General features: G+C 42.4%; 1 protein-coding gene across 5 annotated transcripts in view; it reads left to right on the forward strand.

Annotated features, from left to right (window-relative positions):
• SH2D4A (SH2 domain containing 4A) overlaps nt 1-19946 on the forward strand; it is an 82228-nt gene extending 62282 nt beyond the window's left edge. For 4 of the 5 annotated variants that reach the window (XM_026453901.1, XM_023216851.1, XM_023216850.1 and 1 more), the window contains 2 exons: nt 17015-17238; nt 18229-19946. In XM_026453901.1, the coding sequence (XP_026309686.1) occupies nt 17015-17238; nt 18229-18321 (317 nt within the window). In that variant the 3' untranslated portion in view covers nt 18322-19946. The remainder of the gene's footprint in view (nt 1-17014; nt 17239-18228) is intronic. The other variant, XM_023216849.2, reaches the window with a different exon arrangement.
• Nucleotides 19947-20823: the final 877 nt, after the last annotated feature.

Genomic DNA, 20823 nt, shown 5'->3' on the forward strand with positions numbered 1-20823 from the left:
ACCTCTCCAGGCCTCCCTTCCATCCCTCAGACACACCACACTTGTCCCTACCTTAGGGTTCTAGCAGTTGTTTTTCCTGCATGCCTTCCTTTGGCTGACTTCTTAAGGAATTGACTCGCGTGATTATAGAGGCTTGGTAAGTCCCAAATCTGACAGGGTAGGAGGGAAGGCTGGACATGTGGGGAGGAGTGAGTGGCCTTTTCCATCCACATGCCTCCTGCTGGCAGCGTCCCTTCCTGCTCAGAGGAGGTCAGCCTTTGTCATAGGAAGTCCTTCAACTGACTGGACAAAACCCACACACATTATGGAGGGTAATCTGCTTTACTCCAAGTCCTCCCATTTAAATCTCATCCAAGGCCAGGTTAAAATTAAAAAATTACCCAGACATGGTACTGCAGGCTGATAGTTCCAGCTGCTCAGGAGGCTGAGGTGGGAAGATCACTTGAGCCTAGGAGTTCGAGACTGCAGTGAGCTATAATTGTGCCACTGTGCTCCAGCCTAGGCAACAGACAAAGACCTTGTCTCTTAAAAGAAAAGACCTTTAAGACCTTTAAGAAAAAAAAAAAAAGAAAAGAAAAAGAAAAATAACAAGTGCTGGCAAGGATGGGGAGGAATTGAAATTCTTGTGCACTGTTGGTGGAAAGGTAAAATAGTATATCATAGCCACTGTTGGTGGGAAGGTAAAATAGTATAGCATAGCCACCATGGAAAACAGTATGGCCAGTTTCTACAAAGTAAAATCACAGAATTACCCTACAGTCCTGAAATTCCAATTCCATTGGGTAAATACCCAAAAGAACTGAAAGCAGACTCTCCAAGAGATGTGTCTACACCTGTGTTCTCAGCAGCACTATTCACAGTACCTGAAACATGAAAGCAACAGATAATGGGTAAGCAAAATGTGGTCCATCCATAGAATGGAATATTATTCTACTTCAAAAAGGAAGGAAATTCTGACATACATGACAACATGAATAAATCCTGAGGGCATGATACTAAATGGAATAAACCAGTCACAAAAAGACAAATACTGCACAATTCTACTTATATGAGGTATTTAGAATAGTCAAAATCACAGAGAAAGAAAGCACGTGGTAGTCGTCAGGGGCTGGGGGTTGGCGGTGAATGGAGCATTATTAAATGGCTAGTTTCAGTTGTACAAGGTGAAAAGACTTCTACAGATGGATGGTGATAATAGCTGCACAACTTTTTTTTTTTTTTTTTGAAGCAGGGTCTGGCACTGTCTTCCAGGCTAGAGTGCATGGTGTGATCTTGGCTCACTACAACCTCTGCCTCCTAGACTCAAGCTGTCGTCCTGCATTAGCCTCCCAGGCAGCTCGGACTATAGGCATGCACCACCATGCGTGGCAAATTTTTTTGTATTTTTTTTTTGTAGAGATGGAGTTTGCCAGGTTTGAGTTGTTAGTCTCAAACCCCTAGGCTCAAGGGATCCACCTGCCTTGGCCACCCAATGTGCTGGGATTATAGGTGGGAGCCACCACAAGTGGCCAATTGTACAATACTATGGATGCATTTAACAGTGAATAGTACACTTAAAAATGGTTGTCCCAGCACTTTGGGAGGCCGAGGCGGGTGGATCACCTGAGGTCAGGAGTTCAGGACCAGCCTGGCCAACATGATGAAACTCCATCTCTACTAAAAATATGAAAATTAGCCAGTCTTGGTGGCAAGTGCCTGTAATCCCAGCTACTCAGGAGGCTGAGGCAGGAGAATTGCTTGAACCTGGGAGGCAGAGGTTACGGTATGCCCAAGATCATGCCACTGCACTCCAGCCTGGGCAACAAGAGTGAGACTCTGTCTCAAAACAACAACAAAATGGTTAAGGTGGTAAATTTTATATAGTACATACTTTTACATAATAAAGTCGCCATGTCTCATATTATATGCAAAAATAAATTATGGGTGGATTGTGCATGACACAACAAGCAAAAACCATAAAGGAAAAATAGCTAAATTTAACCTCATTGAAATGAAAAACTCCTCTCCCTTAAAATGTGTCAAAAGACAGGTCACAAACTAGGAGAATATATATGTAACTCATATGATTGACAAAGGATCAGTATCTACAATACATAAAATGCTACAGGTCAATATAAAAAAATCAGTTCACTAGAAAAATGGTCAAAAGACCTGTGTAAGTAATTACAGAAGACCTACTTATCCAGCCAGTAAAATATGAGCTCACTCTCACTATAAATTAGTACAAATTAAAATAAGATTCCACTGTGCACCCATAAGAGGAATGGAAAATCAAAATCTGGCAGTATCAAGAACTGGCAAGTACACAGGGAAACAAATTCTCAAGTGCAGCTGGTAGGAGTATATACTGGTATAATCAGTTTCATGGGCATTTAGCAATATGCAGTATAATTAAAGATGCACATATCCTACCTCCTAGTAATTCGGCCTCTAGATATATACTCTGAAGAAATGATCATGTTTACAGCGAGACATGTTCAAGGGTGTACACCACATCATTTTCTGTAATAGCAAAAATGTTACAGCAAATGTAGAAGAGATGAATAATGATACATGTGCATCATATGTGTGTATACATATATTATATATATATATATATAATAAAACACCGCATGATAGGTAAAATGAATGAGCCTGTCTATATGTATAAGCAAGGACAAATCCCAATAACAACGTTGGAAAAAAACATTACATGTAACGTGATCCCATTTAAATGTTAAGCACAATATTGTATATTTTCATTACAATAAAAATGTTTACAGCATAAAATATAGATGGAAATCACAGCGTCAGAAGAGAGGTTCACCTTTGGAGAAGGAGACAAAGAGAGGAAATGGGATCAAAAAGTAACAAAGGGGGCCTTAATTCTATATGGCAGGATTTTCTTTTCTTTTTTTTTGGAGATGGAGTCTTACTCTGCTGCCCAGCCCAGGCTGGAGTACAGTAGCGCCATCTAGGCTCATTGCCAGCTCTGTCTCCTGGATTCAAATGATTCTCCTGCCTCAGTCTCCCAAGTAGCTAGAACTACAGGTGCCTGCCAGCACATCCAGATAATTTTTGTATTTTTAATAGAGACGGGGTTTTGCCTTGTTAGCCAGGCTGGTCTCAAACTCCTGACCTCAAGTGATCTGCCTGCCTCAGCCTCTCAAAAGCACTGGGATTACAGGTATGAGCCACCACACCTGCCCTGGCAAGTTTTATTTCTTAAGAAAAACAGATATGAAGTAAATATGGCTGTTAATATTCATTGTACCTGGAGAATAGATATAACATTTGTTACATCACTGCTGTTGTATTTTTCTTGGTACTTTCTTTGTGTTTAAAATATTTCATAAGAAAAATCATTTTTAATGAAGAAAAGGGAAAAAATTAAAATTTGTATGATCTCTTTCATGCCTGTGGTTTTGAGGATTTCTGAGATTATTTTGCCTGATTACACTGAGAACTTAAATCTAGCTTCATTAAGGAGACAACTAACTGCTCAACTCAATGTTGTCTATTGCAAGCAGACTAGCACAGTTAATTTTATGGATCGACTTGACTGGGCCATGGTCCCAGATACTTGGCCAAAAATTATTCTGGATGTTTCTGGGAAGAATTTTTTGGATGAGATTTGTTTTTATTATTATTACTATTATTGAGACAGAGTATCACTCTGTTGCCCAGGCTGGAGTGCAATGGCGTGATCTCAGCTCACTGTAACCTCTGCCTCCTGGGTTCAAGCAATTCTCCTGCCTCAGCCTCCCGAGTAGCTGTAATTAATTACAAGTGTGCACCACCACATCCAGCTAATTTTTGTATTTTTAGTTGAGATGGGGTTTTGCCCTGTTGGTCAGGCTGGTCTCAAACTCCTGACCTCAAGTGAGCCACCCACCTCGGCCTCCCAAAGTGCTGTGATTGTAGGCGTGAGCCTTTTAAGAGACAAGGTCTTTGTCTGTTGCCTAGGCTGGAGCACAGTGGCACAATTATAGCTCACTGCAGACTCGAACTCCTAGGCTCAAGTGATCTTCCCACCTCAGCCTCCTGAGCAGCTGGAACTACAAACCTGCAGTACCATGTCTGGCTAATTTTTTAATTGTTTGTAGAGACAGGACCTCACTGTTGCTCAGGCTGGTCTGAAATGCCTGGCCTCAAGCAGTCCTCCCTCCTCAGCCTCCCAAAGAACTGAGATTACAGGCATGAGTCACTATGACTGTTTTCTTTCTTTTTTCTTTATTTCATAGCAACTATCCTAGAGGATGGGAGGTCATATGTCGTCATGGTTTTGATTTACATTTCCCTAATGACTAGTAATGTTAAGCACCTTTTCATTTGCTTATTGGCCATGTGTATATCTTCTTTGAAAAATGTTTACTTGAACTCTTTGCCCAGTTTTGGATTGGGTTCTTGTTGAATTGTAAGAGTTCTCTATACAGTATATTCTGGGTATCAATCCTTTATTAGATATCGAATTTAAAAATATTTTTGCCTGTTTTATGGGTTGCCTTTTTAATCTGTTGAGAGTGTCTTTTGATGTATAAAATGCTTTAATTTTTATGAAGTTCAATGTGCCTATTTTTTTCTTGTGTTGCTGGTGCCTTTGGTGTCGTATGTAAGAAATCACTGCCAAATCCAATGTTGTGAAGATTTGACCCTCTGTCTTCTTCTGAAAGTGTTCCAGCTTTAGGTCTTACATTTAAGTCTTTGATCCCTTTTGAGTTACTTTTTATATATGGTGTTAGATAAGGGTCCAACTTCATTCTTTCACACATGGTTATCCAATTTTACCAGCACCGTTTGTTGAAATGAGTGCTCCTTCCCTATTGAATGGTGTTGGCCCCTTTGTCAAAATTCTTTTGACCACATCTAAGCATTTTTACTTCTGGGTTTTTTATTATAATCTCTTGGTCTATAAGTCTGTGTATATGCTGGTACCATGTTGTTTTGATTACTATAGCATTTTGTTAAGTTTTGAAATGACTATGTGTGAGTCTTCTAGTTTTTTCTTCTATTTTCAAGATTGTTTTGATTATTTGGGGTCTCAAGATTCCACATGAATTTTTAGATGGGTTTTTCTACTTCTACAAAAAATGTCATTGAGATTTTGGTAGGGATTACACTGAATCTGTATATCATTTTGAAGTATTGTTATCTTAAGTCTTCTGATCCATGAACATGGGATGTGTTTTTATTTACTTATGTCTTCTTTATCTCAGCAATGTTTTGTAGTTGGTTTTTTGTTGTTGTTGTTTTTTTTTTTTTTTTAGACAGAGTCTTGCTCTGGTGCCTGGGCTGAAATGCTGAAGTGCACTGGTGTGATCTCTGCTCACTGCAACCTCTGCTGTTCAGATTCAAGTGATTCTCCCATCTCAGCCTCCCAAGTAGCTGGGATTACAGGCATGCACCACCATGTCTGGCTAATTTTTGTATGTTTAGTAGAGACAGGGTTTCACTATGTTGGCCAGGCTGTTATCGAACTCCTGACCTCAAGTGATCCACCTGCTTCAGCCTCCCAAACTTCTGGGATTACAAGCATGAGCCACTGTGCCCAGTCATCAGTGTTTTGCAGTTTTCATTGTATAAGTCTTTCACTTCCTTGGTTAATTCTAAGTATTCTTTTTTTTTTTTTTTGAGACGGAGTTTCCCTCTGTCACCCAGGCTAGAGTGCAGTGGCGTGATCTCCACTCACTGCAAGCTCTGCCTCCCGGGTTCATGCCATTCTCCTGCCTCAGCCTCCCGTGTAGCTGGGACTACAGGCGCCTGCCACCGAGCCCTGCTAATTTTTTGTATTTTTAGTAGAGATGGGGTTTCACCATGTTAGCCAGGGTGGACTCGATCTCCTGACCTCGTGATCCGCCCATCTCGGCCTCCCAAAGTGCTGGGATTACAGGCGTGAGCCACCGCGCCCGGCCTAAGTATTCTTTTTGATGATAGTGTAAATGGAATTTGATTTGTAATTTCCTTCTCAGAGTGTTTATTGCCAGTGTATAGAAACGCAACTGATTTTTTGTGTATTGACTGTGTATCCTGCCACTTTACTTAATTCATTTATTAGTTTTAACAGTTTTTTGTGGAATCTTTCTGGTTTTCTACATAGATGATTGTATGATCTGACAACAGAGATAATTTTACTACTTCTTTTCTAATTTGGATACCTTTTATTTATTTTATCTAACTGCTGTAGCTAGAACTTCCAGGAATAATTGAATAGAAATGGCGAAAGTGGGCATCCCTGCCTTATTCCTGATCTTAGAAGAAATGTCATTCAATACTAACTATGATGTTTGCTGTGGGTTTTTCATACATGGCCTTTACTATGTTGAGGTAGTTTCCTTCTCTTCCTAGTTTGTTGAGTTTTTATCATGATAGGGTATTGCATGTTGTCAGATGCTTTTTCTGCACTGAGATGAGCATGTATTTTTTTCGTTTATTCTGTTAATATGGTGTATTACACTGATCAATTTTCATATATTGTACCATCTTGCATTCCAGGAATAAATCCTACTTGGTATGGTATATGATCCTGTTGATATGCTGCTGGATTAATTTTTATAATAACCATGTTACTCTAATACTATCTTTTATAATTGCCTATGTGTTTACCTTCATTGAGTTACTTGTTTCTTCATTTGGCTTTGAGTTACCGTCTGCATCCTTTCATTTCACCATGTAGCATCCTTGGACATTTCTTGCATGGCAGGTTTACTGGTAACAAACTTCCTTAGCTTTTGTTTATCCAGGAATGTCTCAATTTGTCTCCCACTTTTAAAGGACAACTTTTCCAGGATTGGCCGAAAGAATCAAGAATCAGTAGGATTCTTGATTGACAGTTGTTTTTTCTTTTAGTATTTTGAATATGCAGATAGTCCTAAACTTACAATGGTTTGTTTGACTTATGATTTTTTTACCTTATGATGGTGTGAACGTGATACACATTCAGTAAACACCATACTTCAAGTACCTGTTCAACCATTCTGGTTTTCACTTTCAGTACAATATTCAATAAATTACATGGGATATTCACTTTAAAAATGGTTTTTGTGTTAGATGATTTTGCCACACTGTAGGGTAAATATTCTGACCATGTTTAAGGTAGGCTAGGCTAAGTTATGATGTTCAGTAAGTTAGATGTATTAAGTGAATTTTTGACTGACAATATTCTCAACTTATGCTGGGTTTATAAGGATGTAACCCCCCCATCATAAGGTAGGTTGAGGAGTGTCTTTATTGGCTCACTGCTTTCTGTTCTCCAAAACTAGTGATGAGAAATCTGAGAATAATCTTATTGACCATCCCTTGTATGTGATGAGTTGCTTCTCTCTTGCTGCTTTGAAGATTCTTTTTTTTTTTTTTGAGACAGAGTCTCACTCTGTAACCCTGGCTATAGTACAGTGGCGTGATCTCGGCTCACTACAGCCTCGACCTCCCAGGTTCAAGCAGTCTTCTTGGTTCACTCCTGTCAAGTAGCTGGGACTACAGGCACATGCCACTACATCTGGCCAATCTTTGTCTTTTGACAGTTTGATTGTACCGTGTCTCATTGTGGGTCTAAGTTCATCTCACTTGGATTTCATTGAATTTCTTGGATGTTTATATTAATGTCTTTCATCAAATTTGGGGAGTTTTCATTATTTCTTCAAATATTCTCTCTGCCCCCTTCTCCTTTTGATAGTTCCACAAAACATATATTGGGTCATTTGATGCCGTTCCATAGGTGCCTTAGGCTATGTTCACTTTTCTTCATTTTATTCTTTCTGTTCCCCAAACTTGATAATGTCCATTGTCCTGTCTTCAAGTTCAGTGATTCTTTCATCTGCCCACTTAAATCTGCCTGTGAATTCCTCTAGCGAATTCTTCATTTTAGTTATACTTTCAGCTCTAGGATTTCTTCCTTATTTTTTTTTTTAGGTTTTGTCTTTATATTTACATTTTGTGCATACATAGTCTTTGAGTAGATCTGTCATTGGATCTTTTTCATTCCAGGACAGTTTCTGATTTGTTTTCCTTTGAATGGGCCATATTTTTCTTTGGATTTTCATGCATTGTGATTTTTTGCTAAAAACTGGGTATTTGAATGTAGTAATGTGGTAACTCTGGGAATCTGATTCTTCCTCTTCCCCAAGGCTTACTATTTTTTTTGTTTCTATTGTTATAGGCTTTCTCTATGTCAAGGATCAGCCTGAGGTACAAACGTAAGGTCTTCACAGCTCCTTTTTGAGCCTGTACCTTTCCACGGCCATGAATAGTCATGTTATGATTTTCTCCATATATGCAATTATTTTTGAATGTCTTAGTCTTTAGTGTCTGGCTCCCAAAAGGGGGAAAAAGTTAAGGGGGAGGGATTTTAAAATGTAATGACTAGATTGCCTAGGTTTGAGTTGAGTTTTCTTCTCTGTGAAATGAGGATAATACTAATCTATCTATGTCATAGGGTTGTTCTTACAAAGTAAATCAGCTAATATTATGTAAAGTGCTTGGAATAGTACCTAATACATGGTGTTCGTTATTTTGATTTATCAGAATTGTGCAGTTTAAGTTCATCTTTCCTGTTCCCCTACCTTTCTTTTCCTATCATTTTGAGTAACAGTGTAAGTAAGCAGCACTTCAATAGAATAGATTGTAATTACTGCAAAAACTGCGCTGTTATTTCTACAAGTGTTTATTTGGGGCCTGTCTTTAAAAGCTAGGAGGCCACCTCAGAAGCAAACAGTAATTTGGAAGCACAGAGGGTCAACACCCTCACCAACAGAGAAGGAAGGTTTTTGGGCAAGTTTGGCAGGACATTGCAGGTTAAGGTTGAGCTTGGGTTTGGGAGGGATGACGCAAAGAGACGGGGGTGAGTCTTAGCGTTTCTAAAGTAATAGCTCCCATTTTCTGGATTTATGATCTTCTAAATATTGCTATTGCTTAAGTCTGCCTGATTTTGTCATCCTTTATCTCTTCTTATCCCGTTGTCCTTGAACGACCATTTTTTCAGGTCGGGACTGTCTTGACCTTCAAATGCAATGCTTGTTTTATTCATTTGGTTCTTGCATCTGATAGCCAGATTCCAACATTCTTTAAGAAAGACCTTATAGTCTGTAATATCTGTAAACTAAGTAAATAATGTAGGAAAGTCCTTCTGGCCAAACTTAACATCCTGCTGACTGAAGAGTCATCCCAGTTATTGTGGCTTCAGATTATGAGTCTCCAAAGTATGTAGATACATAATTCATTTTACCCACTAACATGCTTTTAAAGTTCCCCAAGACAGGGCCAAAGAATAAATAAAATTGAGATCTGAAGTTGTGTCCGGAACACCACGGGTTCATTTCCTCATTCTATCAACATTTTCCTACTTCTGCTAAAAATAAAGCAATATATTGGAGCTTAGAAGCTGGCAGGGACTGGGAGTGGGAAGATGGGTAAAAAGATAGAAATCTGTGTATAGACAACTTTACGGTTTAGAAACTTTCCAATTATAAACAATTTTTAAACAAAATTGCACACATTTGCTTTATGTATCAATAGTTGATCATTAATCCTCTGAAATTCAATGAACACTCTTGTTCAAATGTAGATGTAATTAGATTTTTGATGAAATCTCTCCATCTTGATTTGTTTCTTTTAGCTGTCTCTTGCTGTCGTGGCATACAACTGAACCTGCCCTCCCGGTGATTTGGTCCCACCAGTACTTTATATATATTTTAAGCTACTTAGCAAGCACATCCTTTTTACTTTGGTGGGATAGCAATATAGTTCACACGTCAGCGTTTTTTTTTTTTTTTTTTTTTGAGACAGACTCTTTCTCCACTACCCAGACTGGAGTGCAGTGACATGATGTCAGCCCACTGTAGCCTCCACCTCCCAGGTTCAGACGATTCTCCTGCCTCTGCCTCAGGAGTAGTTGGAATTACAAGGCATGTGCCACCATGCCTGGCTAAGTTTTGTATTTTTAGTAGAGACCATGTTGGTCAGGCTGGTCTCGAACTTCTGACTTGAAGTGATCCACCCGCCTCGGCCTCCCAAAGTGATGGGATTACAGGCCTGAGCCACCATGCCTGGCCACACTTCAGCTATTTTGATTTCTTCCATTTTTTGATACATTCCACTGACTCTTTAGAGGGTCACTCTGAACCTCCTGGAGGTAGTTATTCTCTGGAATTGTTGTTCCCTAGAGATGGTTGTTAAGGTAGAATCCTGTGTCCCACTCCTCCCCACTTCCCTTCTACTCCTGACAGTTTGTCATGCACAGCTCCTTCAAAACAGGGACCAGATACCACCCCAGACAGAGCATACGCCACTCAATAGGTTGCATTAAGAAGGGCTCATGGAGGCTTCCCAAAATTTCTTTCAGTCTAACATCTTAGCAGACCTATGAGTCAGTACTTCTGATCCTTGACTTATTAAGGAGCTTCCCAGTGATCATCTGTCCTATGACTATTTTGCTGAAGAATGGAGATTTCTTAATTGTGGGGCCATCAATATTCTGCCCACCTGTCACAAAGGGATTTTCAAGCTTCTGTCTTCACCGAGCACAAAGGAGTTATTTATGTGATTTCTCAAAGCCTCTTTGTTCTTCAACCTCAGATGACATATATATCCTGCCTCATTTACGTGGATGATTCACACATTTTATGGAGTGGATAGGCTGTGGCCAGCAACAGTATATCACTGCTTGTGTGTGGCGGAGAAGGACAGCTGGAAGTCCATTCCCGGGCAGGGCTCCTTTTGGCATGAAAGCTTCACCTACATTAATGTTATTAAAGCAAAGCATATATTGTCCAAATTATTCTCCATGGTCCCCCTATAAAATTGCTTAGTATTTGTTCAGATTGTAAAGCAACTGGAGAAGATGAAACAAGGAGGCTAAAACTACACACATTAATTTGGATTTCGGAAGAGTTAGCTTTTCTGCAGAACATTCTATGCAATGCTGGCTTTTTCCTGGAAGAACCTGACTTTTCTCATCAATTACTCAGTGCAGCAGGCTTCCTGCAAAAATGTCACTATGTCTGCCAGTAATGTGCAGAAAAGCCCATTGGCCCCAAGCTCTTACTTGGGTTTTTGCCGATGATGCACTGGAGTCGTCATCCTGACACTATCACATGATGGCAGTGGCTGTGCCTGTGCCTAGGAGCCCCAAGCTTCCCACTACACATGCCCAGGACTGGACCCTTGTAGTTCCCTGTTGTGCTCTTGGAGTCCTGAGGTTGCCTAAAGGGGCCTCAGTGGCGAGGGACAGGTACAGTGGGTGTGTGAGAACCTAAGAAGAGAGATTCTGTTTTGGGGGTTTCACCTGGAATTTTGAATAGAAAAGGGATTCTACTGTTTAATTTAGTATTTTAAAAGCCATGTGTTTGTCTTCAAACTTTTGTCATCACATGCTTTTTAAAAAAAAAAAAAGACAGCGTCTTGCTCTGTCACTCAGGTTGGAGTGCTGTGGTGTGTTCAGAATTCACTGCAGCCTTGACTATCTGGGCTCAGGTGATTCTCCCACCTCAGGCTTCTGAGCAGCTGGGAATGCAGGTGTGTGCCACCACACCCAGCTAATATTTTTTGTTGTTTTCTTTGTAGAGATGGGGTCTTGCCATGTTGCCCAGGCTAGTCTCAAACTCCTGGTCTCAAGTGATCCTCCCACCTCAGCCTCCCAAAGAGCTGGGATTACAGGTGTGAGACAGGGCACCTGACCATGGCCATCACATGCCTTAATTTTTATTTCTGTACTATCACATGCTTTCTTGACAGTTTCTTCTGACACAGCCAGGTGATGCCACCTTCTTTATGCCAAGGGAAAGTAAGTAGTGGTTAAGAGCATGTCCCTGGGGCCACAGTGCCTGGCTTCAAATCTGGGTTCCCCCATTAATTAAGTATGTGGCTTTAGGCAGTCACATGACTCTCTCCTTCTGTCCCTGATATGTATAATGCAGATCATTAGGGGTTGTTCCTGCCTCAGTATGTGCGTGTCATTTGTTGTTAATATTTGTAAAGCATGAAGAACTGTGTGGCACATAATAAGCTCTAGTTAATAAGTGTTAGCCATTTAAGATAATGAAGTGAAGATGAATAATGCTAATAGTTCTGATCCTTATTAAGGAGCTTCTCAGTCCTCAGCAGCATGAATGCTAAGCTTAGAGTTTGGAAGAGTCAATGATGCACTGTCCGCACATCAGGGCATACTACACATACGTAACCAGTGAAAAATGCATCTTCTTTAAGTTGCCAAGGTGAGAAATGAACACCCCTTTGTGAAATAAAGACCCATTTTATTTTCAGTTCATTCCGCAAAAATTCCATGAGCCTGGTGGGTTAAAAAGCAAAACCCTAGAATAGGAGACAAAAACCCTGCAAGTGTCATTTGCTAATCCTGCAAGCTTGGGTTACTTGCCTCTTCTGCGTTAATTTCCTCATCTATAAAATAGAGATGATGATAACATTAGCTCTGCTTTTTAGAGAAAACTAACTCTAAAATGCAGTGGAAGCACACTGAACAGTGTGGTACGCCAGTGCAAGGCAGGTGTTCTGTCTGACAGAATGGGTGACAGCGTGGGCCCTAAGGTCAGCCAGCCTGGGTCTAATCCCAGTGCTTCTCCTGACCTACCTGAATGACCTTAAGCAGGGTATGCAAGTTTTCTCACCCATTATTTGAGGATAATAACAGTATGTCTATGTAGGGTTGCTGTGAGGATGAAAGGAAGTAACACAAACTTTATTTGGCTGTCTTTCATTTGATTTTTAAACACACATTTTCCAGACACAGGAGTTGTACAAATGTACCCAAATAATATTTAGACCTGGTGGCACTTCAGAGAAAGACGAAATGCATCTCTTGTCCCTGTGATCACAATTCTTAGACTAGAGGAAGTGGCTGCATGGAAGTGTCCCAGAGAAGGAAGTTTCTGACTTGATTATAAGACACAAGCATTCATTAAACCCTTTTCTGGCCATCTTCTAAGTGGCAGGTGCTGAGTGTGTAAAAATAAATAAGATGGAGTAGTTGGCCTTGAGGAGGTCACAAAGAAGTCGGGGAGGGCAGGACAGTCACGGCAGAAAGTTCTCTGAATTCTTGGATAGAAGCGAAAACTAGCTGAGTACACAGATGGAGGTCAGTACAGGTGAGGCCCTGCATTGACCACTTGAGTGCTCAGATGGAGGTGGCAGCAGGTGCGCAGCAGGAGAAACTGAGACTGACTGCCCAGGCTAGGATCAGGACGCGTCATGCTCTCGAGTTGAATCTTGCCGAGTGAGTAGGAGTTTTCCAGGAGGAAGCTGTGGAGAAAGGTAACACTGAACCACCTTGTGGGGCAAGGTGGTTACCACTTGGATTTCCAACTGGAGCCTACTGGAGTCTGAGTTACTTTCAGGTTCTTGGGTCTGTTTAGCCTCTCCTATGCAAAAAGTAGTTCCCTGGGGCCTTTCCTGGGCAAAATTTTCATTCTAGAGAGGTTTAGAGCTACACTATCCAGTTAGAGTAGCCCCTAAACACAGGTGGCTTTTGACATCAAAATGAATCAGAAATAAGCCCTATTTCAGCGCTCAGTAGCACATGTGGCAATATTTGCATTATCACACAGAGAGCGGAGTGGGACCTTCTCCAGCTATGACGAACCCCTGTGCACTGGTGCTGTTGTGTAGGCTCTCAGGAGTTTCAGTTCCTGCTCTGCCCCAGGCTCTTGAGGGCCAGACGCTGCCCATCAGACCTCACGCAGTGACATCTGCTTTCTTCTGGGCTGCCAGAGGTCTGCCAGTCCCAGCCTGGATTCAACTGTAAAATCAACAGACTGTTGCCTGGGTGAAAATCTGGTTCACTAAACTTATGGACTAAAATATTCCAACCTGGGCAACATGGCGAAACTCCATCTCTACAAAAATTTGCCAGGCACGGCGGCACATGCCTGCAGTCCCAGCTACCCAGGAGGTCGAGGCTGCAGTGAGCCATGATCGCGCCACTGCACTCCAGCTTGGGCAACGGGGTAAGACCCTGTCTTAAAAAAAAAAAAAAAAAAATTATTTATCTCTTTTCACTAGCACAAAAATCCTCCTAGGACCTCAGGTTTGGTTCTTTTAAGCTGTGTGGAGAGAGTTCAGGTCAGAGGGAAGCAGCACCAATGTCATGGCCTTTAGGGCTGGGGGGAAGACCCCTGCTTCAGAATTCTTAGAGTTGTGCAAAGGGCAGCTCGGGGGATAAGTACCATGAGAAGATTGACTGAGGCGGGGTGCGGTGGCTCACACCTAGCATCCCAGCACTTTGGGAGGCCGAGGTGGGCAGATCGCTTGAGGCCAGGAGTTTGAGACCAGCCTGGCCAACATGGTGAAACCCTGTCTCTACTAAAAATACAAAAAATTAGCTGGGCATGGTAGTGGGCTCCTATAACCCCAGCTACGCAGGAGGCTAAGGCATGAGAATCGCTTGAACCCAGGAGTCAGAGATTGCAGGGAGCCGAGATCGCACCACTGCACTGCAGCTTGAGTGATTGTTTAAAAAAAAGAAAACATTGATTGAGTCCTCAGTGATCCGTGTCTAACCTAGGATTTTGGTTTTGTGCTCAGGAATTCCCTATCCCAGCAGATAAACATAACTGCTTGCCAGGAATCACAACCAGGACACCCCAAATGCACATGCTGCCCCTGATGGATTCATGACAAATTGTACATTGACCTGTGTATTTAGCTGCACTAAGCCGGTTTGCTATTAAGGAATAGTAATCCTCTTACAAAGCAAAAAAAGCAAAGACAAACTACCTGTTGGATCATTCAAAGCCTAGTCTCCAGGGCACTTCCCTTTGGAACCTGCCCAGTCCCATGGTGTACAAGGAATCTCTGCTATGACCTGTGCTTTGCCACCAATACGTTTGATTGGGTCCTGGTGTCCCAGGAGATTAGATGGCACCAAGATCTGTGCGTAAGGCTTTTGGAAAGTTTCGGTTACAGTAACTACAACCTCATCTTAAAAGGCATTTGACCTTAGTTAGCCCAGGTTTGGTGATAATTTTCCAGAATAGCTTTTATTTTAGGAATTCAGATTCATCTGAATAATTTCCAGATGTCATCAATTATAACATCTGCCCCATCTGTTGAAACAACCTGGAATTTCATAGTGAGCCATCAGTCTAGGAGGAGGGACAAATCTTTTTCCAGAATGCTGCTTCTCCTCCAATCGTGGCTCCTTGTTTCTGAAGGGGACTTTTCAGGGTCATTGAAAAGCATCCCTGGGTTTCGGAGACAGTCTCATACAGTGTCTTCAGAGATTTGCCTTGTGCAGTCCCCACATGGGCTGGTACCTGGTGCCTTGTTCCAATGGATGGTTGTCATTTGTAATTTCTCAGTGGGACCAGGTATGCTTAGGAAGGGGAAATAGACACACAGAAGCAGCAGCCCATATCTGTGGAACTTAGATAGCCATGATTTGAGTACCTCATGTGGATAGTGGAGCATCTGAACCAAGAGGCTTTCTCAGTGTCCGTGGTGCCTGCAGTGTCCAGTGGGTCTGTCTCAGTGGGGAAGGGGTGAAAAAGCCACTGGACATGATGGGTACAAGGCATGTGCATCAGTCATCTGCTGGGAATGAGTACAATAGAGCCACAGCCCCTAGGAGCAAGGCCCTGGTCTGTTTCAAGGACACTGACTATCTGCAAGTCGGGGAGACGGGCCTTTTCATCCACTCCCAGCTCTTACCTGGAGCTCACACTGGGTTGACCTTCATACACGGGGACTCGGCAGTGGGACACCTGGGGTCTTTGTCCTCCCAAATAGGAAACAGGAGAAGAGGAGGCAGGAGAAGGGCTGCTTGGATGATCTCGGCTAGGAGAAAACAGACAATTTTTAACATCCTCCTGTCATTCAAGGTCTGTTTATAGAAGAGAGAACAGAAATGGTTTTATTTTACTCTGGAGAGAGTTCACTTCCCAATTAACTGTACTAACAAGACAAAAGGGCTCTGGGAGCCCATGGCCTTTTCCTAAGGTGGTTCTGTTACTGTTTTGTTTTCCTCATAAGGTACTGAGTATCAAAAGGGAGCCAACAAGGCAAGAGTTTTGTCTGCTGAAATGAAAAAGGGCACGCGTAGAACGCTGTTCCTTCCTCCCAGATCACAGCTCACTGAATAATTCATTGACTTCCCCATCTTTCCAAGATGCGTTTCTGCACTTTCTATGAGCTTCACAGCATTATCTATTCATCGACGAATTATGATGGGAATAAAAAATTTGGAACATGAGTCACACCTCATGAGTTTGGACTAACTGGGGAAAAGGCTGGTCTGGAGTAAGAGTGTGAATTCATGATGTCTATATATAACTTTATATATGTATATGAAGACACACATATAGTTTTCTTCCTTTAAATGCCGGTGTAGTGTCATTTAGCAGTAGCTACAGTCTAAGGTACTTTACAGAACTGAGTCTGACTTGGCTCTGTCACTAAATTGCTGCGCCTCCCACACCAGGAACTCTCAACTTCAGCACTACTGCTATTTGGGGCTGGATAATTCTTTGTCTCATAGGCTGTTTAGCGACATCCCTAGCCTCTACCCACTAGATGCTAGTGGCATCCTCCATCCATGACAACCAAAGGTGTCTCTCAGACACTGTCCTGGTTGAGAACCACTGTCCTAGACCAAGTCCAATCATGCCCCAGGCCATTGAGTCCTTGTTGGCAAACTGAGGTGGCCTAGGGAGAGTATCTTAAAATCCCCTCCCAGATCAAACATCCCCAGGATGATCGTCAATACATCCAGCTAGACCCTCATAAGCTAACACCTGTGTGAAATGGGTGTATAAAGTGGAAATACGTTCCTCTTAAGGTTGACATTTAAGCTCTCATGTATACCTCTATACATGGTTTTTATACAGTTGGCCTCTGTAACCTATTCATGTCTAATTAGCAAAAACCAAAAGAATATTCCGTATTCTTAAGAAGCCCAAAACAGACTTAAAATTGCTCTTACTGTGTCTTATTTAAGTGTCACTGCCTCTCTATCCATGCAACTGGATTTAACAGAGGAGAGTTTGGGAAATGATTTGGCTGAAATACCTGCCTTTTTTTTGCTTTGCCACAGGAATTCTCACACTCAAGAAAGCAAATGAACTTCTTCTGAGCACAGGCGTGCCCGGCAGTTTTCTCATCCGAGTCAGTGAAAGGATCAAAGGCTATGCCCTGTCCCATCTGTCAGAGGACAGCTGTAAACATTTCCTCATCGATGCCTCTGCAGACTCCTACAGCTTCCTGGGCGTGGACCAGCTGCAGCATGCCACCCTGGCGGATTTGGTGGAATATCACAAGGTGAAGCAATATATAAACTTAATTTGCCTTCTGAGTTATTGTCCTGTAGCAGCTGTAACAATGAATGACAATTACAAGGAAAAGGACTGAGACAAGGACGTGGGGCGGGGAGGGTTGTCTTTGGTAATTGTTCCTGATAATCAGGATTGTTAATTGTGTTTCATTTATCTTAGAACCTAGTTCTTCCTTAAATACTCAGGGAACCCCACTGGGGCAGAGAATACAGGAAATGCTAAAGAAAAGAAAAAATAAAAGCTGTATCCACATGGATCACATATGACAGCAGTCCCCAACCTTCCTGGATGACAATTTCTCCATGGACTAGGGGTTGGGGGATGGTTTCAGGATAATGTAAGCACATTACATTTATTGTGCATTTTATTTCTATTATTACATTGTTATATATCATGAAATAATAATACAGTTCAACGAAATGTAGAATCAGTGGGAGCTCCGAACTTGTCTTCCTGCAACTAGACGGTCCCATCTGGAGGTGATGGGAGACAGTGACAGATCATCAGGCATTAGATTTTCATAAGGAGGACACAACCTAGATCCCTCGCATGCACAGTTCACAATAAGATTTGTGTCCAATGAGAATCTAATGCTGCCACTGATCTGACAGCAGGCAGAGCTCAGGCGGTAATGTGAATGACAGGGAGCAGATGTAAATACCCATGAAGCTTCACTCCACTGCTCACCTCCTGCTATACAGCCCAGTTCCTAACAGGCCACAGACTGGTACTGGTCCATGGCCCTGAGGTTGGGGACCCCTGACCTGTGAGAACAGTCTTAAGTTAGAATTCAAGCCCTGGAGGGAAACAGAGTACCTGGCCACATGTGGATAAGAAAAATCTCTCTTAAGATGATCATAAACCACGAAAGCTTCGTGTAAATCCTGGGTAGGCAGCTAGTGATGTCCTCTGAGGAAGGAGGAAGAGCATGTGGTTGCTACTCACACTGTTTGACCCTGTGCCTTCTGATTGACAGGAGGAACCCATCACTTCCCTGGGAAAGGAGCTCCTCCTCTATCCCTGTGGTCAGCAGGACCAGCTGCCTGACTACCTGGAGCTGTTTGAGTGACAGCCTCCATCAGGGTCATCCTACAGCCTCCAACTGGGCTTCCCCCTGGACAAACGCCACTGCAGCATTTATGTGTGAAGCCAAAAGCACCCTGCAGCAGAGCCAATACTGATCAACTGAAAGCGTCCATGGAATCCTCATTGACACCTCTCTTCTGCACAAATACTGGAATTCAATGTCAAGAGAAAATGACCTCTGCTCATATTCACTCCAGAAGTAAAGGGAGAAGAGTCTCAATTTCAGCAAGCATCTGTCATGAAGGGTATGACCTTAATGATGTACATAAAACAAACGAAGAAATGGAAACCTTTTAGAAATAAAGGTGTACTTGAAAACCAGTATCTTTGTGAAGTATCATATGATGACCCCTGTACTCCTGAGATGATACAGAGGGAGGTTTCAGGGGCCTGCTGATATCAAGTTTCACTCTGGCTTTGGAATGCTGGCCAAAAAAAAAAAAAAAAAAAAAAAACCTCTCCTGGCTGAGATGATGCTTAAAACACACCTCACTTACTGTACATGTTGGAAGCAGGATATAAGAGACATAGAAAAACAGAAGTCATGAATGTAAATGGAACGAGAAGTTTTAAAACATAGGATGAGTGGTTTAACATGCATAAAAATACAGATGGACCTGCAGGAAAGTGAGCACACGTCACTGAGTTTGTTTTCTTGTTCTGGAGAAGGGGGCCAGGGCTTTGCCTGGCCTCCCCTGGCTCTAGAGTGCACCAAAAGAATTAAAAAAAAAAAAAATACATGTGCAGATGCTTATCAGTAGTGCACAGACCAGAATAGAATAAGCAGGCTGTTTGGATGCTACTTGTGGTTGAATTGTATTCCCCCAAAATAGATAGTGAAGTCTTCATCCCCTATCCCCGTGAATGTGACCTGGTTTGGAAATAGGGTCTTTGCATATATAGTCAAGTTAAGATGAGGTCACACTGGATTAGGGTAGACCCTAAATCCAATGACTTACATCCTTAGCAGAGGAGAGAGGTTTGATAATAGAGACAAACGCAGTGGGAAGATGACCAGGGGACAAGAGGCAGGTTGGAGCGATGCAGCCAGAAGGGAAGGGACACCAAGATCGCTGGCCCCCAACAGAAGCCAGGAGAGTGGCATGGGACAGGTTCCCACCAAGCCTTAGAAGGCAGCATGGCCCTGACTTCGGAATTCCAGACTCCAGAACCGGGAGAATAAATTTCTGTTGTTTTAAGCTGCTTAGTTCATGCTGATTTGTTACTATAGCACCAGAAAGCTAATACAGTCATTTATGTAATTACATCACCTGACACACAGGATTGACCCATTAATTGCTGCCCAGTCCACCATTTTCATAATGAAGTAGAAATGGGAGGTAAGAAAAACATTCCAGCCAGTTCTGTTTAGCCCTGGGACACGTATTTGTCCCATCAGAAATCTTACGCCCTGCTGCACGCCACCCCCCCAACCCACCTTGGTCCACTCCCAGTCAGGGGAATGGCCTCTGGACAGGGACTGAGGTGGCTCTGAGCCCCTGGAGATCATTTTTCTGGGAGGATGGAAATTGGCTAGGACCTCTGGCCTAACTCTGTAGGTCAACACTCTGTTACATTGCCTTTTAATAAAAGCAGAATGATACAGCAGTGTGGTTATGAGCTTGCTGGTTGCATCCAGCACTGACTGACTGTAAAATGTAGCCAGAGAAGGGGATGGTTGGCACGTGTGTTCTAATGAGAAAGATGATGATGATTATTTTTAGAGACAGGGTCTTGCTCTGGCTGGAGTGCAGCAGTGCGATCACAGGTCACTTCAGCCTCGAACTCCTGGCCTCAAGTGATCCTCCTGCCTCAACCTCCCAAAGTGCTAGGATTACACATGTGAGATACTATGCCAGGAAGAGCTAGCTTTGAAACACAGATCACTGTTTAACTCTTTCTTGAAATGTTCCATGTGGTTTATATTGTTAAACTATTGTAAGGATCCATCTCTTTTTTCTTCCTATTATTCAACAATCGTGGCATTATTGAGAAACTTCTCATCTCTTCCCACCATTTTCTGTGTAACCTTGGACAGGACATTTTATCTCTCAGCCTCAGTTTTTGCTTCTGAACAACAAACTATGATTTAACTGGGTGATCTTTATTATTTTCATGCAATTCTGAAATTTTAAGGTTCCAGTGCTTCTCACTGGAATGAATGGAAAGTACCCCCTTGTCACTAATAATTAGGAAGATGTAAGATTCTAGTATCGGACGGGTGCGGTGGCTCACGCCTGCAGTCCCAGCACTTTCGGAGGCAAAGTGGGTGGATCATGAGGTCAGCAGTTCAAGACCAGCCTGGCCAACATGCTGAAACCCAGTCTCTACTCAAAATACAAAAATTAGCCAGGGACGGTAGCGTCCACCTGTAATCTCAGCTACTCAGGAAGCTGAGGCAGGAGAATTGCTTGAATCTGGGAGGCAAAAATTGCAGTGAGCAGAGATTAGGCCATTGTACTCCAGCCTGGGCTACAGGGCAAGG

The sequence above is a fragment of the Piliocolobus tephrosceles genome, chromosome 7 (genome assembly GCF_002776525.5).
Source record: "Piliocolobus tephrosceles isolate RC106 chromosome 7, ASM277652v3, whole genome shotgun sequence".
NCBI classification, from domain to species: Eukaryota; Metazoa; Chordata; class Mammalia; order Primates; family Cercopithecidae; genus Piliocolobus; species Piliocolobus tephrosceles.